This window comes from Sinocyclocheilus grahami, unplaced genomic scaffold (genome assembly GCF_001515645.1).
Source record: "Sinocyclocheilus grahami isolate Dianchi unplaced genomic scaffold, SAMN03320097.WGS_v1.1 scaffold327.1, whole genome shotgun sequence".
Classification (NCBI taxonomy): Eukaryota; Metazoa; Chordata; class Actinopteri; order Cypriniformes; family Cyprinidae; genus Sinocyclocheilus; species Sinocyclocheilus grahami.
This window is the reverse complement of record NW_015505506.1, coordinates 715,568-736,849: the sequence shown is the minus strand read 5'-3', so window position 1 is coordinate 736,849 and position 21,282 is coordinate 715,568. Positions and strand designations below refer to the sequence as shown.

At 37.4% G+C, this 21,282-nt stretch overlaps 1 protein-coding gene across 5 annotated transcripts in view; it reads left to right on the top strand.

Annotated features, from left to right (window-relative positions):
• Positions 1 to 17,099, top strand: part of prdm16 (PR domain containing 16) — a 243,882-nt gene extending 226,783 nt beyond the window's left edge. For 3 of the 5 annotated variants that reach the window (XM_016294973.1, XM_016294972.1, XM_016294976.1), the window contains 8 exons: positions 65 to 152; positions 1,934 to 2,103; positions 2,389 to 2,466; positions 5,171 to 5,340; positions 5,695 to 5,866; positions 11,340 to 11,561; positions 14,248 to 14,419; positions 15,805 to 17,099. In XM_016294973.1, the coding sequence (XP_016150459.1) occupies positions 65 to 152; positions 1,934 to 2,103; positions 2,389 to 2,466; positions 5,171 to 5,340; positions 5,695 to 5,866; positions 11,340 to 11,561; positions 14,248 to 14,419; positions 15,805 to 15,939 (1,207 nt within the window). In that variant the 3' untranslated portion in view covers positions 15,940 to 17,099. The remainder of the gene's footprint in view (positions 1 to 64; positions 153 to 1,933; positions 2,104 to 2,388; positions 2,467 to 5,170; positions 5,341 to 5,694; positions 5,867 to 11,339; positions 11,562 to 14,247; positions 14,420 to 15,804) is intronic. The other 2 variants (XM_016294974.1, XM_016294975.1) reach the window with 2 other exon arrangements.
• Positions 17,100 to 21,282: the final 4,183 nt, after the last annotated feature.

The following is a 21,282-nucleotide window of genomic DNA, read 5'->3' as shown; positions in this document are numbered from 1 at the left end:
ATTGGTACCCAGTAGGTTTTCAACCAAACTTCGTTCGTACGTAACCCTTGGTGCTGTTGTCCAGCAGGGTGGAGAAGAGGAAGCTAATAGACCCAGTAGGAGCTCTAAAGGAGAAGTACTTGAGGCCGGCACCACTACTTTTCCATCCTCAGGTATTCTTTACATACATTTGCCTTACCTCCTCTTGTACATTGGTAAAGATTCTGCTCATCTTTGCATTCAAGTACAGCTGAGCATGGCGAGACACTGAAAACACATTCCTCCACCTCTGGTCTGTTTTGGTTCAAGGGGAGCCTTGATGTTTTTAAATGTTCTGACATCTGATGGTATTTATTTTCATTAGATTATTTTCATCATGAAGATAATCTCAAAAGAGGTATTGCCTGTTTTCTGGCATGCTGTGCATTCAAAATGTGTTATCTTTTGCTTAGAAAAATAACCCCCATTGTTTGTGTTAGTATTTTAACCTTTCCCACCTTTGAACGGTGACAACAATAATGAAAATATTTTTAATAATGGCCTTTTGAATTGAAACAAATTATGCCACATACTTGCGGAGTAACCATTGTCTCTGAGAAGTTCTCTATTGAGTCCCACTGCTAATAACTTCCTAGCATTTATTTCTTGCTCTGGCTGCCTAGATAATGTCTGCATGTCGATCAGGGACTTCCTGTGTTTGTGTGTAATAGAATGGCCTCTCTTGTTGGGAACTGTCTTATCTGACCTGTAAATCTGGCCTCCATCAATGCTGACCTACCTCCTCCCAAATCTAAACCTTCTATCGCTCTTTCTTTTTCTCTTTTCAGTAACCCCCTATTTAATCAAATGTCTCTATTTTGACTTCTACAAGTGGTATAAAGGTCTATCTATCTATCTATCTATCTATCTATCTATCTATCTATCTATCTGTCTGTCTGTCTGTCTATCTATCGATCCATCTTAAGTGCTATCTTACTACATAATATTTTTTTTAAGTATATTATGTTGACTATATATTTGTCTTAAAGCAAATGAAGATCAAATATGTGATTATAATTTTTAAAAGGAATACGCATGAATATCACCATCACCTGTTAATATTCTAAACCTTGTTTCATAGACAGGGTTTAGCCTAAGCCAGGATTAGGCCATAATTCAATTAGGACATTTAAGTATTTTTTATAAACATGCCTTAGAAAAAAAGCATTACTGGTGTGCATCTTAAGATAAAACAAAGGCACTGACATGTTTTAAGATCAGTCAGTGCACGTTTTTTTCAGATGAAACAGCTCAGATTTACATTTTAGTCTAGGACTAGGCTAAAGCCTTGTCTGTGAAACCGGGGGTAAGAGAATCAAGGTGATACCGAGAAATGTGTAAATAAATTAAAACACACTGTCTCTATGTTTATCCATATTCCAAAAGTAGGAAGGATGTAAGCTGTTTTTGGCCATAGAGCCGCATAGCAAACCCTTTGTTCTGCATCAGGGGAAGTACTATCAGCGAGGGGTATCTTAAACTGCATTGTATGGTTACCGCTCATGGAGGTGAATGGCTCATTCAGACGCTTCTCTCAGAGATTTGTTGGGAACAAAGTAGGAGCCGGGGGCTCCCAAGGGGCTGCTCGAGTGGCTGCCAACGTGCCATAGGTTAGGGAGGTCACTCTTGAACAGCACAATCAAGACTCGACCTTCTGATATATAACTTCCTCCAGCTTTCCATCCTGTCTGGTTATGATGCAAACTCCCAGGCTCTCTGTCAGAGTTCCACACCACTGCTGTTATTTTGTTCTTCATGCATCTGCCCTAAACAAAAACAAATGCAAAAAAAAGTTTCTTAGTCCCAGATGACTCCTAAAATCAATTCAAGAGAAGTTTCTGATTAAATGAGGCCCTGAGCTGTGCATCAAACACAGAGTATTCCTCTCTGAACTCGCCTCGTGTTCTCTCCTCAGGTGTCTGCGATGGAAAACATGACTGAGAAGTTGGAAAGCTTTAGATCTCTGAAACTGGATGCTCCCAATTCCCTCCAGCACTCCTCACACCACCTTTTTAACTTCCGCTCCCCGCCTCCCTCTCTCTCAGATGCTATCTTACGCAAAGGCAAGGAGCGATATACCTGCAGGTGAGCACCACTCGTGAAACGAGAGTAAACACATCCTTACTCTGCAGCTTTACTTAAAGCATTTCTACCATATCATTATATTTAGAGGTATACACCAACACACTAAACACACCTAATAGAGAAATAAAGTATATAGAAATAAATTTACCGATAATCTGCTTTTGTTTTAATATTCATCCAAAATTTACATTGAATATCCCCAGCCAATGGGTTACAACCCTCTGAATACTGGAGTTGTAACAATGCTGGACGACTGTATCGAAGTCTAGTTTTCATCCTTTGCAGGTACTGTGGGAAAATCTTTCCCAGGTCAGCTAATCTTACAAGGCACTTACGAACACACACAGGAGAACAACCCTACAGGTAAGCCACTCTTAGACCTACACTCTTTCTCACACACACAAATGCAGTATTGAAATTCTGAAGCTTTGTGCCTCCTGTGTGCAGGAGACTTACCTCACGATGTATTCCAGTAGTTTGACATTGGCATGTTGCTAAGCTAAAGAAACAATACTTAAAAAAATTATTATGCTGCCTACATTTGGAACAACCCTTGTATTGGAGATGTGTCTATGATGTAATCAGCTAATTAGGTTTTGGAACAGAACTTTACTTTTTCTACCACATGCACATACATTCATGTAACTTTACATGGCTTTTGGTGTGAGGCCACATAGTCATCCAACACAAACAATATAGCCTAAATCCAACCATTACCAATTACTCCATAGGTTCATTCCCACTTTTTACTTTTCAAAACATGAGAAACACATTTCACTCATGCTTGACGTTCCCAGACTGATATACAAGTAGATGCAAAATCACACATGGACAGTTTTTAAGTTATGTGATCGGCACATTAGATATGTTCTTGCGAATTACGTTGCAATAAAAGCATTGCTCATTCTGAGAAATATAACATAGAAACAATGAAAGACATGAGACATTAGAGGCAGCGCGATCAAAAAAGAAAGAAGATTGATTCTGTCTACGCAGATGTTGTGGAGGTAGAGCAAGCTCTGGACAATGTTGGCTGGTAATAGCACCCTGGAGACATCCATGCTCTGTTTATAGAACGGCTTAATTATCATTGATTTGGCTACTAACCAGCTGTGGAAAGTCCTCTATATGAGGGTGATGAGGGCACTTTGGAATCGGGGGGCTTTCACATTTTTAAGTGATATTTTGACCCAGGCATGACTAAGATGTAAGACCTTTACTGCCAAAGGCTTCTTAACAGTCCACTTTCTGAACAAATATAAGTGAAAACGAGGGAAAATCTCTTAATCGTGGCGCTTCCAATGGCAAACATAGCTTTTACTATTCCTCAATTTTCAACAAACCCTTGACCATAAGTAATAAATGTGACGTGCAACAGACATTAATTTTACCTCACATTTTGCCACGTGTTGAGATGATATTACACATTTACGATTTTTGCTTAGCAGATGATAAGATGAGAGCAAGCAAGCAACCAGATAGCAACTACCCAGAACCTGCAATGCCATATTATAGCAGCTACAGTTTAAAACACATAAAAACACCCTAAAAACATAACAATGTGAACACTCTAGCATCACCTTTTCTTCAGAAAATGTAAAATGTCGTTTATTTTCTTTAACTTTATTGCATTCTACTGAGAATAAAAAATGTGGTAGTTCTATAACATCTAGCAGTTTCACACACGTTTTTCTAAGCGTACAAAAAGGGTCAGGCGGAATCAAACCCCTCTTTGAGTTCTACAAATCTACCATAGAGCCCTGTGAACACACTCGACGAGATAGAGAGCCTCCCGTGGGACACGAGTGCTACATGCCTGGCTCCTTCACAACAATCCCCTGATTAGCTCATTTAGAAACAATTTACCCTAACAAATAGCAGACATCATCAGCATCTCCCCATCTTACTTTCAGCAAAAAAAGGCAGAGTCAGGTCAATATCAGAGCGGGCCGGCTTCAGGCTTCATTGTAGTATTTGCTGTAGATGCTATCAGCTACTCTATGCAGCGAAATTGGCCCACTACGTCTGACCATTGAAAGACCCCATTCGGATTGTAACGCTTCATGTACAGTCTTTGTAACAGAGGAAAAAAAGAACAGAGATGATGAAGTAATTTAAAGTCCCTCTGGACCAAGTAATGAAAATAAACAAAATGGGAGGTAGAAAAGACTGACTTTAAAAAAAAAAAAACGAAACGTTGTCTTGGCGTTGTACCATTCTCTATGAACCGTGATGTGCCAAGTCTGGAAAATCGGGCTGTGCAGAAGCGCACACACATTTGCTCGCAAAATAAACTGGAACATAAAAAGAGGCCTGCATCTAGATTCTGAGCACTTGATGACAAGCGATTTTCCCAAAGCAATTAGCCCTGAAAGTCAACTTTGCTGCGACCGAGGGAGTCTAAGCTACGCCGGCCACCCAACAAAGAAGGCACTGTCCGGGCGAACCCCTGACACTGCCTCGCTGCGATTGTTTGTTTATCAGCACATTAAATTGATGTTCTCCTGCCTATTCTGTCTGATCTGACATTGCACACAAGTGAGCTACAGAGGGCCAAACCGTGACTGTTGAGACACGCTAGCACACAGAGGACATCACATATCACATATGTATATATCAAAATAAGGAAAATGTACTTCACTTCATCATCTATCATGTTTACAATTTCATTGGCTGGCATGAAGGAAAAACTTAATGGCAACCTAATTAGCCATAAAAGGACATAAGGGAGTATTTGTTTTCATGCAGAAATGCAATTAGAGCTTCTGTGAGATATCTTACACTGCTCAACATGCCTTCAAAGCTGTTTGCATTACCTTTGTCAGCCTCTTGGTGGGGTCATTGTCAGCAAACATTGACAACACCAGCAGACAATACAACACCGGGGTCATTAGAGTTAGACTAAAATGTGGATCATGTCCAATTTTTCAGAATGTTGAATGCATGCATACAAGCCCCAAAATGGTGTCAGTGTGCATGCTGATGTATCCTACAGCTTTTGATTATTGTTTCAGCCCAACAGAAACCTCATATAAAATCCATGATTTTCTGTTTTTCGCCTTCATAGATGTAAATACTGTGACCGTTCATTCAGCATCTCCTCCAACCTCCAGCGACATGTTCGTAACATTCATAACAAGGAAAAGCCGTTCAAGTGCCACCTTTGCAATCGCTGCTTCGGTCAACAGACCAATCTGGACCGCCACTTAAAGAAACATGAACATGAGAATATTCCAGGTAAAATAAAATTGCTTTTATTTAAAAAAATTCTAAAAAAAAAAATCTGTGATGTTGGTAGAAATGTATTTTTTTAACAGTTTAGGTAAATAATATATTTTAAAGATTGCCTGAATTTATATTACTGTATTATTTAAATAATGTTTTTCATATTTTTTGGGAAGTGATCAGTGCTAAAAAAATTTAACCAAAATAAATAAATGTGCAGATGATAATAAATATAAAATATAAGAAAATAAATGCTAACGGTATCTGGCAAGAACGCATGCAACTGTCGTTTATAAGGTTTGTTTAGGTATGTTTATTTATCTTATTCGTATTTATTAATGTATTTATTTTTCTACTTTGTTGTAGTGAGTCAGCAGTCTGGGATCCTCTCAAATTTAGGAACAAATATTTCCTCACCGAACTCTGAGTCTGACAATCATGCACTTTTGGATGAGAAGGAGGACTCGTATTTCTCAGAGATTAGGAACTTCATCTCCAATAGTGAGCTGAACCAGGCCTGTAGCTCCTCGGAGAAAAGGTACGAGCTCGCACACACGCACAAACACACACATGCACAGAATATTTTTTGAAGCTATGGCAACAAACTCATAACCTGTCCAGTCAGACAAGCTGGCTCTTGAAGTTACAGTCTGCTCTCTAGTGGAGGACTGTGATACTGCTGGACTCCAACCAGCCTTGTGTGTGTGTGTGTGCGTGTGTGGTGTGTGTGTGTGGGTGTGTGTGTGTGTGTGTGTGTGTGTGTGTGTGTGTGTGTCTGTGTGTGTGTGTGTGTGTGTGTGTGTGTGGCGGCACCCATTACAGACTTCGCCTTCAGTCGGGGCATCTCAATGAGTCATTTCACCTTGTTGAGTTCTGTTCTGCATTAAGCACAGCCAGATACACATCAGGGAGCACATTCCATCGGCTTATGAAAACACCAAACAAAAGCGCATTACTGCCAAAGTCATGAACCGTCAGCACGACTGTCGGTGTGTGGCCAGGTTCACATTGCTTCAGAGTTCGGTTTAGGTGCAGCGCAGTCTGATTCACACAGACAAATGCGCACGAACAGATCCATGGTCAAAAACACAAATTATTTTTTAGACACGTAATGGTCCTCCTCAGTTTTTCGGTTCCTCCACACTCCACCAGAGACCCGATGCCTCTGCCTAGTCACTTTAAAGCTCTGGCGTGGGCCGAAACCTCACACTGCCATCTGGGATCAATAGTCCTGACTCGTACAAGCAGGCCTGGCATTTTAATATCTGTAATTCAAATAAGTGCTCTGTTTTGTCTCCTTGCAAATCGCCCTCACAGAAACACCCGCTTCGAATGGACAGGCAGCTGCAACATTCCCCTCTGCGCTCATGCGTCGTATTTCATGACGCTGTTTGCCCATTTCCCTCTCGCTTTCTGTCACTCTTGTGCAGCTAGTCTGCATGCATGCTGGAAAGTTATAATTTTTTTCTACCTTCTTCTGTCTTTTTGACTTTGAAGGAAATAATATAAAATGTCATATCTCATTTGTTTCTCCTATTAAGCAATGAAATGAAGAATTTGGTAAAGTCTCCTGCTTTTCAGGCTGTTCTTTTGAGAAAAAGACTAAAGTCTCACATGTGTCCCTTCTTGAGTTTTTAGAAGCTATTTCAACAATGTCTCAAACTTAAATGAGACATAACTGAGAACTCAATTATCTGAGCTATACAAATATCCATGTTCGTTTTATTGCTCCATACTTTTAAAAGTAATGCATTGCAATATTGTGTTACTCTATAAAAAGTAACTAATTGTATTACTTTTGCATTACTTTTTGTCACCTGGGCTGGGCTTGCTTATTTATTTTTACTAACAAAAAAATTGCAAGTTTTTTTGGCAACTTTAAAAAACCAAAAGTGAAATGAATAAACCTCAGGCTGAAGGAAGCACCTCTGCACCTCACTCCCAATTTCTCTCAACATGGAGACAGGAGAGGTGTCAGTGAATAAATGGGGAAAAAAGTAACTTGCGTTACTTATTTGAAAAAAAAAAGTAACTCTTGCATTGTAAATTTAAAAGTGTTACTTTTATAGTTACTTGAAAAATGTAATCTGATTATGTAACTCGTGTTACTTGTAATGCATTACCCCCCAACACTGATGGCAAAATTTGTCTAATTTAACCTTATTTTGTATTTCTCCTATACAAGGCATTTTCAGAGAAACATTTAAGTTGATACTCAAATGAGACATAACAGAGAGCATTCGTCTGAGCGATGCTATCCAAAATAATTGTATTAATAAATACAATAATTGTCTCATTTGTCAATAAACAATTGTCCTATTTGACCCTATCTGTATTTCTCCCAAGGGATTCTTGAAGAAGCATTCGAGACATAGTTGATCCTCAAATGAGACATAACCTATATATTTACCTCTGTATTTATTTCTGCCAATGAATTGCTGGAGAAACATCTGACACAGTTGATACATAAATGAGACATAATTGAGAAATCCATTAGCTGAGCTATGCTATCCAAACTAATTGTACAGCTAAGTACTCTTACTGTGTTCATTGTTGTCTAATTTGAGTCTACTATTATTTCTACTAAGGATTTTTATGAGAAACATCTGAGACAGTGTTACTTAAATGAGACATGACACCATCTGATTCATGCAATCCTACTTAATTTTATAGCTTAAAGGGTTAGTTCACCCAAAAATGAAAATTCTGTCATTAATTACTCGCCCTTGTGTTGTTCGAAACCCGTAAGACCTCCGTTTATCTTCGGAACACAATTTAAGATATTTTTGATGAAATCTGAGGGCTCTCTGACCCTCCCATAGACAGCAAGGTAACTACCACGTTCAAGGTCCAGAAAAGTACCAAGATGATCGACAAAGTAGTTCGTGTGACATCAGTGGTTCAACTGTAAAATTACGAAGCTACGAGAATACTTTTTTGGGCAATGAAAACAAAAATAACGACTTTATTCCACATTTTCGTCTCTACTCGTCCGCTTATGATACTGTCGTGAACGCGCGACAGTTGTTTTGAATACTGTTTTCTTTGCGTATTCTCGTAGCTTCGTAACTTTACAGTTGAACCACCGATGTCACCCTTTAAGGGGTCATTCACACAGAACATGTTTTTGGGTGGTGGAATGCCGTTTCATGCACGAGATATGAGTGCAAAAGTCAAACACGTTCATCTAGCATGTTTGTATAGAAAAACAGAAAAGTCCAGTGGAATTCGGTATGAATGGCCCCTTATAGTTTCACAGTACGTCAACAGTTTTTACCCCCAAGGAATGTTAGGAGAAACATCTGAGACAAAGTCGATACTTAAATGAAGAGCTTCATTAAATCTAATGAGCTATGAAAGAGAAACTCAGGTACTCTTCCTTTCTTTTCCTCTGTAAATGGCAGTGGAAAAAGACGTGATCTGGACTTCACCATACAGAGAGGGGCATGATGGAGGTTTCCCTGCAGCTGGGTTAATAGTGTTTCAAAGAGCGTCTGGTCTCTCTGACTGAGTTTGACTGTCAGTCTGTAGGGGGCTGCAGGTTTAGCTCTATCAGGGGACCCTCAGACTGAGACATTTATCTGTGCGCTGCATTGACGGACCCCCCTTCCTCGCAGCTAACGCAAACAGCACTCTGACATGTTTAGACTGAGAGACAAAGCACAGGTCTGTGGCAGGACCGCTGCTGTCTCCCACGTGGCATGGACTTTCTCTCAGACCAGGGCAAATTTGATTATGAGATATTTAAGCATGATGGAAAATGGGAAACAAGCAGTTCTTCTTGTTCTTTTTTTCGGCTTTGGTAAGTCTACACCTCACATAGCTTAACCACCCACCTTACGACCCCCTCCTCCTTCCACTTGACAGTCGTCTGGCTCAATAGAAGTCAGTTTCAGAGTACTGAAGTAAAAGCGACTTTGGAGGAGTGCGCGCAATGATATCATAAGCTGAAACGTTTGGAAAAAGAGAGGTAGTGGAATGGCGCGGTGCTGATAGCTGCTTTGCAGAACAAGCGTTTTCTCTGGAACTCGGTGGCAATGAGACAAACCATGATGATTGCTCGTGACCTGTCTAGCTCGCTCTGTCTCGCCTCTCTGAAATTAGCCAATTCATCATTGCCATGCTCGCAAGAAACATCTGTCATTAATTGTGAAATCGGTGTGTTTGTCATTCGTGGATCTGTGTTTTCGAGCTCTGGCCAGGCAGGGGAATTACTGCCCAGTCCGAAATGATGGATGGCAACCCAGAGAGCAGCACAGCACTGATATTTGGCAGTCAGATTATGATGAGAGAATTACTGCAATGGACTCTCAGGGTGAAAATAGCTTATTATTTTATCCGGTGTTTTGGGAGGTGTAGTTAGATGTCATAGTTGTCTCCATTGCCCAAGGACATAAAAACTCATCGCCAGCGGCCATTAGACATTCGGTCAAGGAATTTCCAAAATGTGCAATGTTGTGCAAAGTTTTCAGAGAGGAAGCTTTTAGTGTATGTGTGTTAGTTCTTGTTTAAGTTGAAAGGTTTTTCAAGCTTAAATCCCAAGTTGATAGAAACTTGGATGGGAAAAAGCAAGATGATAGCTTTGAACATGAAAAAAAAGACATAAGACAGGAGCCTTCCTTCTGCTAAGGATATTGTTTCAGTCAAAAGGTTAAAAAAAGGTAATTATAAGAACTAAATATTTTAAAGGGGACATATCATGGGGGGAAAAAAAGTATTTTATTTTTTAAATAAATCAGTTTGATGTACTATGTAGTAGAGTCCGGCCGATATATTGTTTTGCCGATATTATCGCTGATATGAGCCTGTCGCCGATATATCGGTATCGGTGGAGTAAGGAGGTCTCTTGTTCAGGCATTCAAGCGTGGTCGTATTCGACCGTAAGTGCCCTGCGAAGTGGACTTCACATGAAATTCCGCCATGATTCCAGTTCCAAGGGAACGTACACGTTACATTCAAAGGGCATTAAAGTGCGCGAGACGTGAATTTATATTGTATTTATTTACACAGGTATATTATGTCACACTTCTCTAGTAAGTTTCGTCTGTGTGTGAAGACAGTAGCGCAAATCCGTGAATGAATGTTCCGAAGTGAAATCAACTTCAGTGGAATAAAGTTGAATGGAATTTAATTGAATTAAAGTTGAATAAACTTCAACTTTACTGTTCAGTGCACTGATGTCAGACTCATTTTGGATAATAAAGTTTAATGTTAATTTGTTAAATGCCCTGCCTCCATTACGTATCTATGTCACGTCATTATAAGTGTTTCATCACCACATTTGAGAGTAATCATTGCAAAAAATGTGTTTATGTATATATATTCTGTTTATGTATATACTGTATTCTATATATAGTACCAGTCAAATGTTTGAACACACGAATGGGAAAGTGTCCAAACTTTTGACTGGTACTGTACTATAATATACACAAAGAATACTGGCCGATATACCGATATCGTACCTTTTTTATTCCCTAATATCGGTATCGGCCCCAAAAAATAACATATCGGCCGGGCTCTACTATGTAGTCACATTAGCATAACATTTACATTGCAGATATTGTTTGCAAAATCATCCACACAATTTATGAAATTTAAACTGCACAAATGTTTCAAATTTTTTTATTTTGGTTCTGTTTTCCAGTATAATATCTAAGTATCTTAAATTGACATGAGAAAAGAAAATGGGTATAACAAGATAAGAATTCTTATTATCTGAAAACATGTAGATGTGTAGATATTTTATAGATGACAAAAATAACGATTAAGAAAAATTATTTTGCTGTGACTTTTCCTGTTTACATATCAGCAAAAATTTAGTATTCAAAATCAAAGTATTCAAATTGGTGTTTTTACTCATTTTATTTGCAAAGATCTTAGCCAGTAATAACAGATGTTGTTTACATGTAGAGATGTTAAAGGTACAGTAGTAAAATCAGCCTGTTGAATTCAAAGCATCAAAATGAGGATGAAAATGGTCATGTAAAACTAAATGAGTACTGTGATTACAGGCCAGAGCAGACGGAGGACGATCAGCCTCAGAGTCACACTCATGCCACCTCAAAACTGGCGGAGGAAGATGAGGAGATGGAGGGAGATGATGAAGATGAGGAAGGCTCGTTGACAGAAAAGTCACAGGACGAGACGGCCTCTCCCGTCACTATGGTGCAGGGCACTTATGACGAGGACGAGGAGCCCACCCCTCTCCCTATGTCTTACGAACACACGCGCAGGTCAGAAAATCACATCTGTCTGTTTACTGGAGAAAGGCTTAAACAGGGCAACTCTATTTAAATGAACACTCAACTATCATACGAGCAAAATATACACAATTATAATCCTATCGATCTATTATTTGTGATTTTATAGACGTGAACATGTAGATCTGATATACAGCATTTTTCCAATTCATTTTACTGCAACATACATTATAATCCTATCGATCTATTATTTGTGATTTTATAGACGTGAACATGTAGATCTTATATACAGCATTTTTCCAATTCATTTTACTGCAACATACAAAAAAAAAGCAATAAAACAATCAAATCAGAAACATTAGGAGGGTCAGTTCTGATCTTATGTTGACTTTAAGAAAGCAGTATGAGCAGTGTAAGCTCATAATGATAATATATTTATATTAATGATAATAGTATTACCCTTATTTAAATTTGCAATTTGGCTTTTAAATGTTGTGTATATAAACTATGTACACTATAGTAAAAAAAATGTAATTTATAAAAAAAATAATGTTGCTGAAAGAAGTCTCTTATGCTCTCAAGGATGCATTTATTTAATCCAAAATACAGTAAAACAGCAATAGAATGATTATATAATTAGTATTACAATTTAAAAGAACTGATTTCTACTGTAATGTTTTCAAATGAATTTATTTGTGTTGTTTAGAATTTACATCAAATTAATTTATAATAATAATTTATTCCTGTGATAAATCGTATTCAGCAAGGGTGCATTAAATTGATCGAAAGTGAAAGAAAATACATTTATAATATTTCTCTTTCAAACAAATGATGTAAATCAAAATACTAAGTGTCATGATTTCCAAACAAAAAAAGCAGCACAGCTTTTTTCAACATTGATAATACTCTAATAAATGTTTCTTGAGCAGCAAATCAGCATATTAGAGTGATTTCTGAAGGATCATGTGATTTTAAAATATATTAAAATAGTATGTATACAGTATATACACACACACACATATATGCATATGTATATATATATATATATATATATATATATATATATATGTATACTGTATATATTGGTGAGAATTAGATATTTCTTTCAAACATCAAATCAAAACAAAAATAATTATTCCAAACTTTTCACTCAATTATAAACTCGTAAAGTTACATTTTTATAATGCAAAAATTCAGTTTTGGTTGAGTGTTCGTTTAAAGGGATAGTTCACCCAAAAATGAAAATGTGATGTGTATCTGCTTACCCCCAGGGCATCCAAGATGTAGGTGACTTTGTTTCTTCAGTAGAACACAAACAAAGATTTTTAACTCAAACCGTTGCAGTCTGTCAGTCTTATAATGCAAGTGAATAGGAATCACGGCTTTGAGAGTCAAAAAGATATACACAAGCAAAACCAAATTAAACCTCTAATTAAACTCCTAATTGAGATTGTAGATAGAGTGTCAATGGTCCATTTGAGAGATAGGTGGCTCAGGACAGTTCGGACAATGGCGGTGAATCAGATGTAAAAAACGATATAAATACTGTTCAGTTTCTTGCACAGACCGATCGTTTTGTGTCTTTACACATCAATGTATCATCACGAGCCGCAGGGTTTAATTTGGTTTTGTTTGTGTATGTTTTTTTGACTCTCAAAGCCATGATTCCCATTCACTTCCGTTATATGACTGATAGACTGCAACGGTTTGAGTTAAAAATCTCCGTTTGTGTTCTACTGAAGAAACAAAGTCACTTACATCTTGGATGCCCTGGGGGTAAGCAGATAAACATCACATTTTCATTTTTGGGTGAACTATCCCTTTAAGATCAGAAGTTGTAGAGAACGAAAATGTATCGTATTTATCGTAACATCATTACCAAGCAACAGAAGTACAATGGGCCTTCAACACTACAGCTCTGTTCCAAAACCCAGTGAGCTGCACAGGTGCACTTACATTGGAAAAAAAAGCCTGTTCCTGAAGGCATAACCATCTCTCACAAAGCAAGCAATTCCAGAATGCCAAGTTTCTGCCTATGTTAAATGTCCCAAATCAATTCAGTTAGAATGCATCTTTAGAGGGCACAAGGAAGTTCCCTAAGTAGAGAGCAAGGCAGCTCACCAGATTGTGGAATAGAGTGTCTGTGTAACACTGCTGGATATGACCCATTGTAACCTTTAGATGTTGTTGAACAGATATTCATTGTTTCCCATAGTGTTTGTCGCTGTGATCCCTCATTGTCTCTCAGTCCTCTTGAAACAACTAACACAACTAATCAGCAACTAGTCATCTGTCACTATACTCTGGTTTGCCAAAACAAAGAAAAACATCACTGTCCAGTTTTATTGCATTTCTGTTCTCTCCTTCACTGTCCTTTCCCGGAAATGATAATTGCTGCTGGAATGCCACCGGCATCAGTGTTCAATATTGTGTAGCATATTTTATTCAAAAGCTAGGGAGGCTTATTCCGTTTGCATCTCGTTTAATTCTGCATGGACAGAGGCAGACAGAGTTGTTGACCATGAATGCCACCAAAGCTGTGTCCGTTTGTTTTGTGCTTTCATCCGCTAGTGTGATGACCACTTGTATTTTTCATGTCCCGTCACCATCTCATCCAGTGCATGCTCCTCAAATGCATCCAGTTCCAATATTTAGATTGCGGTTGTTGGGCTAACTGAGGGTCCCTCCCCTCTCCACACCCCTCCCTATCCCGGTACAGGTGCATTGAGGAGGATGCAGGCCTGTTAGATCTGGAACCTCTGCCTGGTTTCCCCAAAGGCCTGGAGTTCCATAAGGCTGGCGAGGAGCCCTATGACATTAAAGACATTTTTAGCACCTCGGTAGAGTCGGAGGCGCTGAAAGAAACACTTTTCAGGCAGGCTAAAACACAGGTATGTGAATGTACCTGCTCCAGAGAGCTGCTACTATGCCATGAGCCCACATCAGCTGTACGTAGTCACGCAAACTTCAAGAGAAGGAAAGACAGTCGAAGACCATCTTATGAATATGAACACATATTGAGGGGGGGTATTTTTAGTTTTGTCTTTACAAAAGACAAAATAAAATAAAATGGCATATTTTGAGAACAAGTATAGTTTACGTATACTATAATGAACAATAATAGATTTGGTTATTTTAGTGTATTTATATACACAGATGCTAAAATATGTACAATCTGTTATTATGCATGCAGAAATTATGCTAAAATAAAATGTATTATATTTATGGGAAGGTACTTTTTTGTAGAAATTTACCATTTTTGAATGAAAAGGTTGGGAATTCCTGCAATAATTGATGTGGGGAAAATGTTAATAAAACTGTCATTGTCATTTTCTATTTTGTTTCAGAAATAATATTTTTAATGTTCAACGTTGATAAATAAATATTAACTGAATGGCATTAACATAACTAACACTATTATCGTTCTGTATCATTTCCTCATATTTGTGACCCTGGAGCACAAAACCAGTCATAAGGGTACATTTTTCATAATCTGAAAGCTGAATAAATACACTGATTATTGATGATTGGTTTGTTAGGACAATATTTGGTCGAGATACAACTATTTGACAATCTGGAATCTGAGGGTGCAAAAAAATCTAAATATTGAGAAAATCGCCTTTAAAGTTGTCCAAATGAAGTCCTTAGCAATGCATATTACTAATCAAAAGTTAAGTTTTGATATATTTACGGTAGGAAATTTACAAAATATCTTCATTGAACATGATTTCATTTACTTAATATCCTAATGATATTTGGCATAAAAGAAAAATCTATAATTTTGACCCATACAATGTATTTTTGGCTATTGCTACAAATATACCCCAGCGACTTAAAACTCCAGTGTTGTGCTCCAGGGTCACATTTATAACTTTAGTCTTCTGGTCTCAACATTTCATGTGGACTCGTTAAATGTCTTATATGTAAGAATAATGTTATACTGATATACCAGGTAATGGTTGTCCTTTAATATTGTGTATCGACAGGACAATGTCTGCTTTTGAATACCTCATTATGTTTTAAGAATGCATATCCACTTGCTATTAAATAATTACTAGTCTATTTTACATTGTTTCTAATCCAAATGCTGTTATTTTGTTTTCTGTTGAGCATTGAATAAGCAGCTCAAAATAACATGCATGTGGATTTGGAACGAGTAAATAATGACTGATAAATTGTCTATTTACATGCTAGCTTCTGAAATGCACAAACCCTAATTAACAGATGACGAATGTTTTGGCTTTACGATTGAACTGTCTTCCTTTTCTCCATCCAGGCTTATGCAATGATGCTCTCTCTGTCTGAGAACACCAATCTGCATTCATCCTCCCAGAACTCCTTGGATGCCTGGCTCAACATAGGAGGAGGGCCGTCGGAGACGAGCTCCTTTCACCCCCTCAACAACATCTGAGAACGCCAACAAGACAAACGAGAGATGGAGGGAGAAAGGAGGGGAGGGCAAGAGACCAACATGAAGACGCATCAAAAAGAGCTCGTGAAGACCAGCAATGCCACAGTAGATGAACCACCACTATGAGAACACGAGGAGGAGAGCGTACTGTTGAGTGAAACAGACACAGGAACCAATCACAGACGGGAGAGTCAACACGAGTGCACTCACCGAATCCCAGCCCTACAGCATCTTTCCTGTCTGCAACTAGCCACTATAGTGATGTTCTCTGCTGATTCAAGAGGGAGCGATGCATTCGAATGACTCTGAAATCACCCCTCCACCTCATTTTCAATGATATGCATTTCATAGAGACTGCTCTCAAGGGGTTTTTAACATGTTCTCGGAGAAGCCCAGGAAGGCTTGAGTGGACAGAGTAGTTGAGTGTTTCTTCAACTGGAGATTTGAACCGTTTCTACTCAGCATTCCATTCGCACGCTGATCTTCTACAGCACTGTACCAAGGTTTCCTTTCTATTAACTCACAGCCGAAGTCTTACAGTAGATCATTATAGTAGACATCAACATTGATTTCCAATGGCAGTAGAAGCACTTAAGCCTAAGCCCACAACTAGCATGCTAACTTTCCCCTGAAGGCTCAATGCAGTTTGTAAGCCACTGTCTCAAAAAGTAAATGCTGGGAGATTTGTGTTGGGCTGTGCGATTTTGTCTCGTCCCCAGCCGGATCTTCATACGATAAATCGCTCAGCACGGTTGTTCATGTGTATAGCATCACGGTCATTGTAATTATTGTTGTTATGCTTAGTGTTTTAGCTGTATACAACCTTTATTCCCAACTGAAAGTTTGTTTTTAAGAGTTAAATTATTCTCCAGTGGGGCAATTGGAAATCTTTTCTTTTTCTTGCATTCAGTAATATTATGATTTTTTTTTCTATGTGATTTGTTCTTCAGTAAACAGTATTGTTTCTTTTTGAGCACATCTGTGCTTAAATGTTAATATAATTCTTTAGTGAAGGACCAAATTTGTACAATATTGTTGTATGATGGACAGACTGAGTTAACCGTTGGTAGCAGAGAGTGTTGTGTGCCAAAACCCCCTTTTCTTTGACAATCATTTCTTTCCCGAGTGGTCGCCTCCACTTTTTTTTCCCCCTCTGTTGTTGCTACTTACATTGATGAGTGTCTGTCTTTTATTTATTTAGATTTTTTTTTATTATTATTAATGAAAAAAATGAAGAAAAAAATTATTTACCCACTCGTTTGAAGGAATGAAATTACTGTAATATGATGGAAATTCAGAATTCTTCATGCTCTTCGTAGTATGGAAGCCGGTTTCCGCCACTGAATAAAAAATAGGTTATTGCGACTTTTTATCTCACAATTCAGACTTTTTTCACAGAATCGCGAGATATAAAGTCACAATTGCGAGATATAAGCGAGATAAAAACGAGATAATTCGCAATTCTGACTTTTTTTCTAGCAATTCTAACTTTTTTTTAAATTGCGAGTTTATAGTTTGCAATTTTAGAGTTTATAGTTTATAGTTTGCGAGTTTATAACTTGCAATTGCGTGTTATAAAGTCAGAATTGCGATATATATATCGCAATTCTGACTTTATAACACGCAATTGCAAGTTAAAGTCCAATTTTGAGGGGGGGATAAAGACTGATATGTTCTCAGAATTTCGTTTATATCTCACAATTATAATTTTTTAACTCGCAATTGCGAGTTTGTATCATGCAATTCTGAGAAAAAAAGTCCGAATTGTGAGATAAAAAGTCGCAATTACCTTTTTTATTTTTTATTCAGTGGCGGAAACGGGCTTCCATATCGTAGAGATACAAGTTGCCAAAATCTGAATTACAAAATAGTGTGTTTATATTATGAGCACATAATCATGAAGTCTGGTTTAAGATGCATCTGTTCAAACATTTAGAAAAGTAGGCACTGCGTGATTTAAGAAAAATAAATAAACATAAAAAAAAACTATTTTTGACTAAAATATCAGGTAACTCAATAGAGGGGCATTATATGTTGATATTTTTACACATTTTATCACTCATAGTCAAACATCTTCATGAAGAAAATGGATCGACAGTATCTCTCTGGGTTCAAATGTCGCATGTTTTCAATATCCCATTTGCTAGTCCTAAATATCATATCAGATTCTACATAATTCAAATACTTAATATCATTTAACGTTCACAAGAGCGTAGAGGTTTCTGAGAGATGCCCAAATCCATGAAAACACATGTGAGTCCTCATCCAACTCCTGAACTGTGAAGCCAGCGAATGAATCGTAAACAGCTGAATGAATATCATGAATGTGTAGAGTAGATTTAATATGTAGGGTATGAGTCAGACTTAACTTCTCTCGATTGAATGTCTTTTTGGTCAGGAATTCATACTCTCGCTTCTTTTTGGATGTTTAAAGACTCTCTGGAATCTGCACTTAAATCGAATGCACCCCTGTCTGCCTAGTTCATACTTTACATCTGAGCTCTTTTCTTAGTACTGATTTTAATGAATTTTTCTAAGCAAGGCTGGTTTTAACAAGCACTTTAACTCTTGGGTCAAACAGGCATTTTTATCAGATGCTTTTAAATACAAAAGCAAAGAACATTCAAGCATTGTTAGAAGAACTTGCCGGTTTTGAACGTGGATTAATCTGTTTTCACTGCGAACACAAACCAGGCAAGATGGACTTGACTGGCCTTTCACAGGGAATCAATCTGCTTGATAACGTTGTGTAAAAACATGCAGCAGTGTCGTATTTCAATATACTACCAGGTGGCGCACTGTGTAATCTTACCTATCTCCTCACTATATCATTTACTCAAACCTTTGAGTAAAAAGCCTGTTTGATGCATATTGGATTGCTGGGGATGTAATGGGATTATGAGTATGGAGAAGTCATGTCACATACTACTGTACTTAGCAAGCGCTGTAGGTGAAGAAATTGACCCACACTGATTAAATCATCATGGAAAATGGTCAAAAAGTGAACAATGCATAATGTCCTTGGCCCACTGTTACATTGCAAACAAACGTACCATTTCAAAAACCATAGATAATGTGGTTTCTCTAAAAAAAAAAAGTGTATAGTATTTCCAAAAAATAAATAAATGACATTGATATGTCAGAAAATTCATTTTGAACATGGGTTTGAAAATAGATGGTGCTTGTTTCATTTGGATATGAGTTGTATATTGCTTCTGTTATGTTTATTAAAACTATTGTGCATGACTCGTGTTTAGAGGTCATAATGGTGTCCATTTGTGAAATGTGTATCTTAAATTAAAAAGAAAAAAAGAATAAAAAAAAGAATGAATTTGTAGATGCACTTATTGTACATGTGGTTAGGTTAGTAGGTTTGACTTTAAGTCCTGTTACTGCCTTAAATACTATGGGCAGATGGTTATTGAACTGAACAATATGCTTGTGGGAGAGAAATAATGACAACATTTAAGGATTGTAGAATAATACTGAAAATTCTGAAGTTCTTTTTGATGCTTGTGATTACTGAAGATGTACTTTAGAGCAATTTCATGGAAAAGACATGATTCTGATGTTAATTCTGTAGAATAGATATGTATACCAAATGTAATCTTTCCAATGCTATGAAGAATTTATACATGAAATTGATATGCAATAAAAACCTGTGTGCTTTTTATATGAATGCTGTTTTTCTTATGCATTGGGTTGATGTACTGTAGATGTGTGTGTCATTGAGTATGCAAGGTGTTTTATGTAAACATGCCAGCAATATGCATGCTAATAAGCAACTAGTTAATAGTGAGAATTGGCCATTAAAATAAAGTGTTACCAAAAAATTACAACGCTGATTTACAATATCTGCATATGAGTTTAGCTCTTAATAATAATGCCCTTAATAATATATTATATATCAAGCATCACCATCCTGTATTTCTCTTCATTTAAGGGAAATAAATGAAAATGGGTCCCAGCTGTCATCTAAGTTTTGCAGAATATATCAAATGTTTAATATAAAATGTAAACGAATAAGCCATACTCAAATGTATAAAAATAAATAAATACCCGGATGGCCTAATACTTCATGCAGTCACATTAATTTCTGAATGAATCAGCTGTTTTTAGTTGACAATAACACAAAAATGTTTAATTGCTAGTCTCTAAACCAGTTACCGCTTTGGTCTATTTGGTCTATTAATAGTTTCCACCGTTTTACCTTATCTCAGGGGTTCTCCGCTCTGGCCCTTTAGGTCCACTTTCTGCAAAGTTTAGCTCCAACCCAAACAGACACACCTTATTGTCAGCATTTGTAGCGTACATTATTTTAAAACAGCTGTTTTGAACAAGTCAAAACAACAGCGGCATATAAGCTACTTATTTTCTAATAAGACTTTTTTTCTCTTATATCTGTTATTGGAGGAGTTATGTTGTCATTAGTTACATTTATAGTCTACTGCAGGGCCGGACTGGGAGGCAATTTCAGGCCGGGAAATCTCACACTCATCCAGGCCACACAGAAAAAAAAAGGAGCCAAAATTGTAAATTTTGGGGTAGAACAGCTCGTCACTGGAGCAGTACTCTTAAAAGGACATCTTTGTACCTTTTTTACCCCTAACAGGTACACATTAGTACCTTAGAGTAGTAGGTACTAATATGTAGTCCTACCTGTTAGGGGTAAAAAAGGAACAAACATGTCCTTTTAAGAGTACTGCTCCAGTGACAAGCTATTGTACCCCAAAAGGTGCGATTTTGGGCACTTTTTTTGTATATAGCCTATACTTCCACAACAATTTCTGAAACCACAGACAGCCCTATTATTTGTATGGCCATCACATAAAAAGGTCTAAATCCTTAGTCTGCGGCCGTGGAAAATAATTAAAGGTTCTCTCTTGAACTGCACCAATTTACTTCTCTTTCCCTTTTCTTCATTTTCCCCAATATCTCTGTCTCTCCTTTTTTTTCTTACCTGTCACTTCTTCACCAGCAGGTCTACTGTTATGAACAGAACTGTGTCCACCTTGTTGAAAACAACCACCTCATTTCAATTTGTTAGCACAGAATGTTATTTATCTTAAGTATTTAAGGCTTTTGGCCTAGATTTAACAAATTTACACTACCAGTCAAAAGTTTTTGAACAGTCAGATTTGTTATGTGTTTAAAGAAGACTCTTCTGCTCACCAAGCCTACATTTATTTGATCCGAAATACAGCAAGAACAGTAATATTGTGAAATATTTTTACTATTTAGAATAACTGCTTTCGATTTTAAAATATTTTTAAATGTAATTTATTCCTGTGATGTAAAGCTGATTTTCAGCATCATTACGCCAGTCTTCAGTGTCACATGATC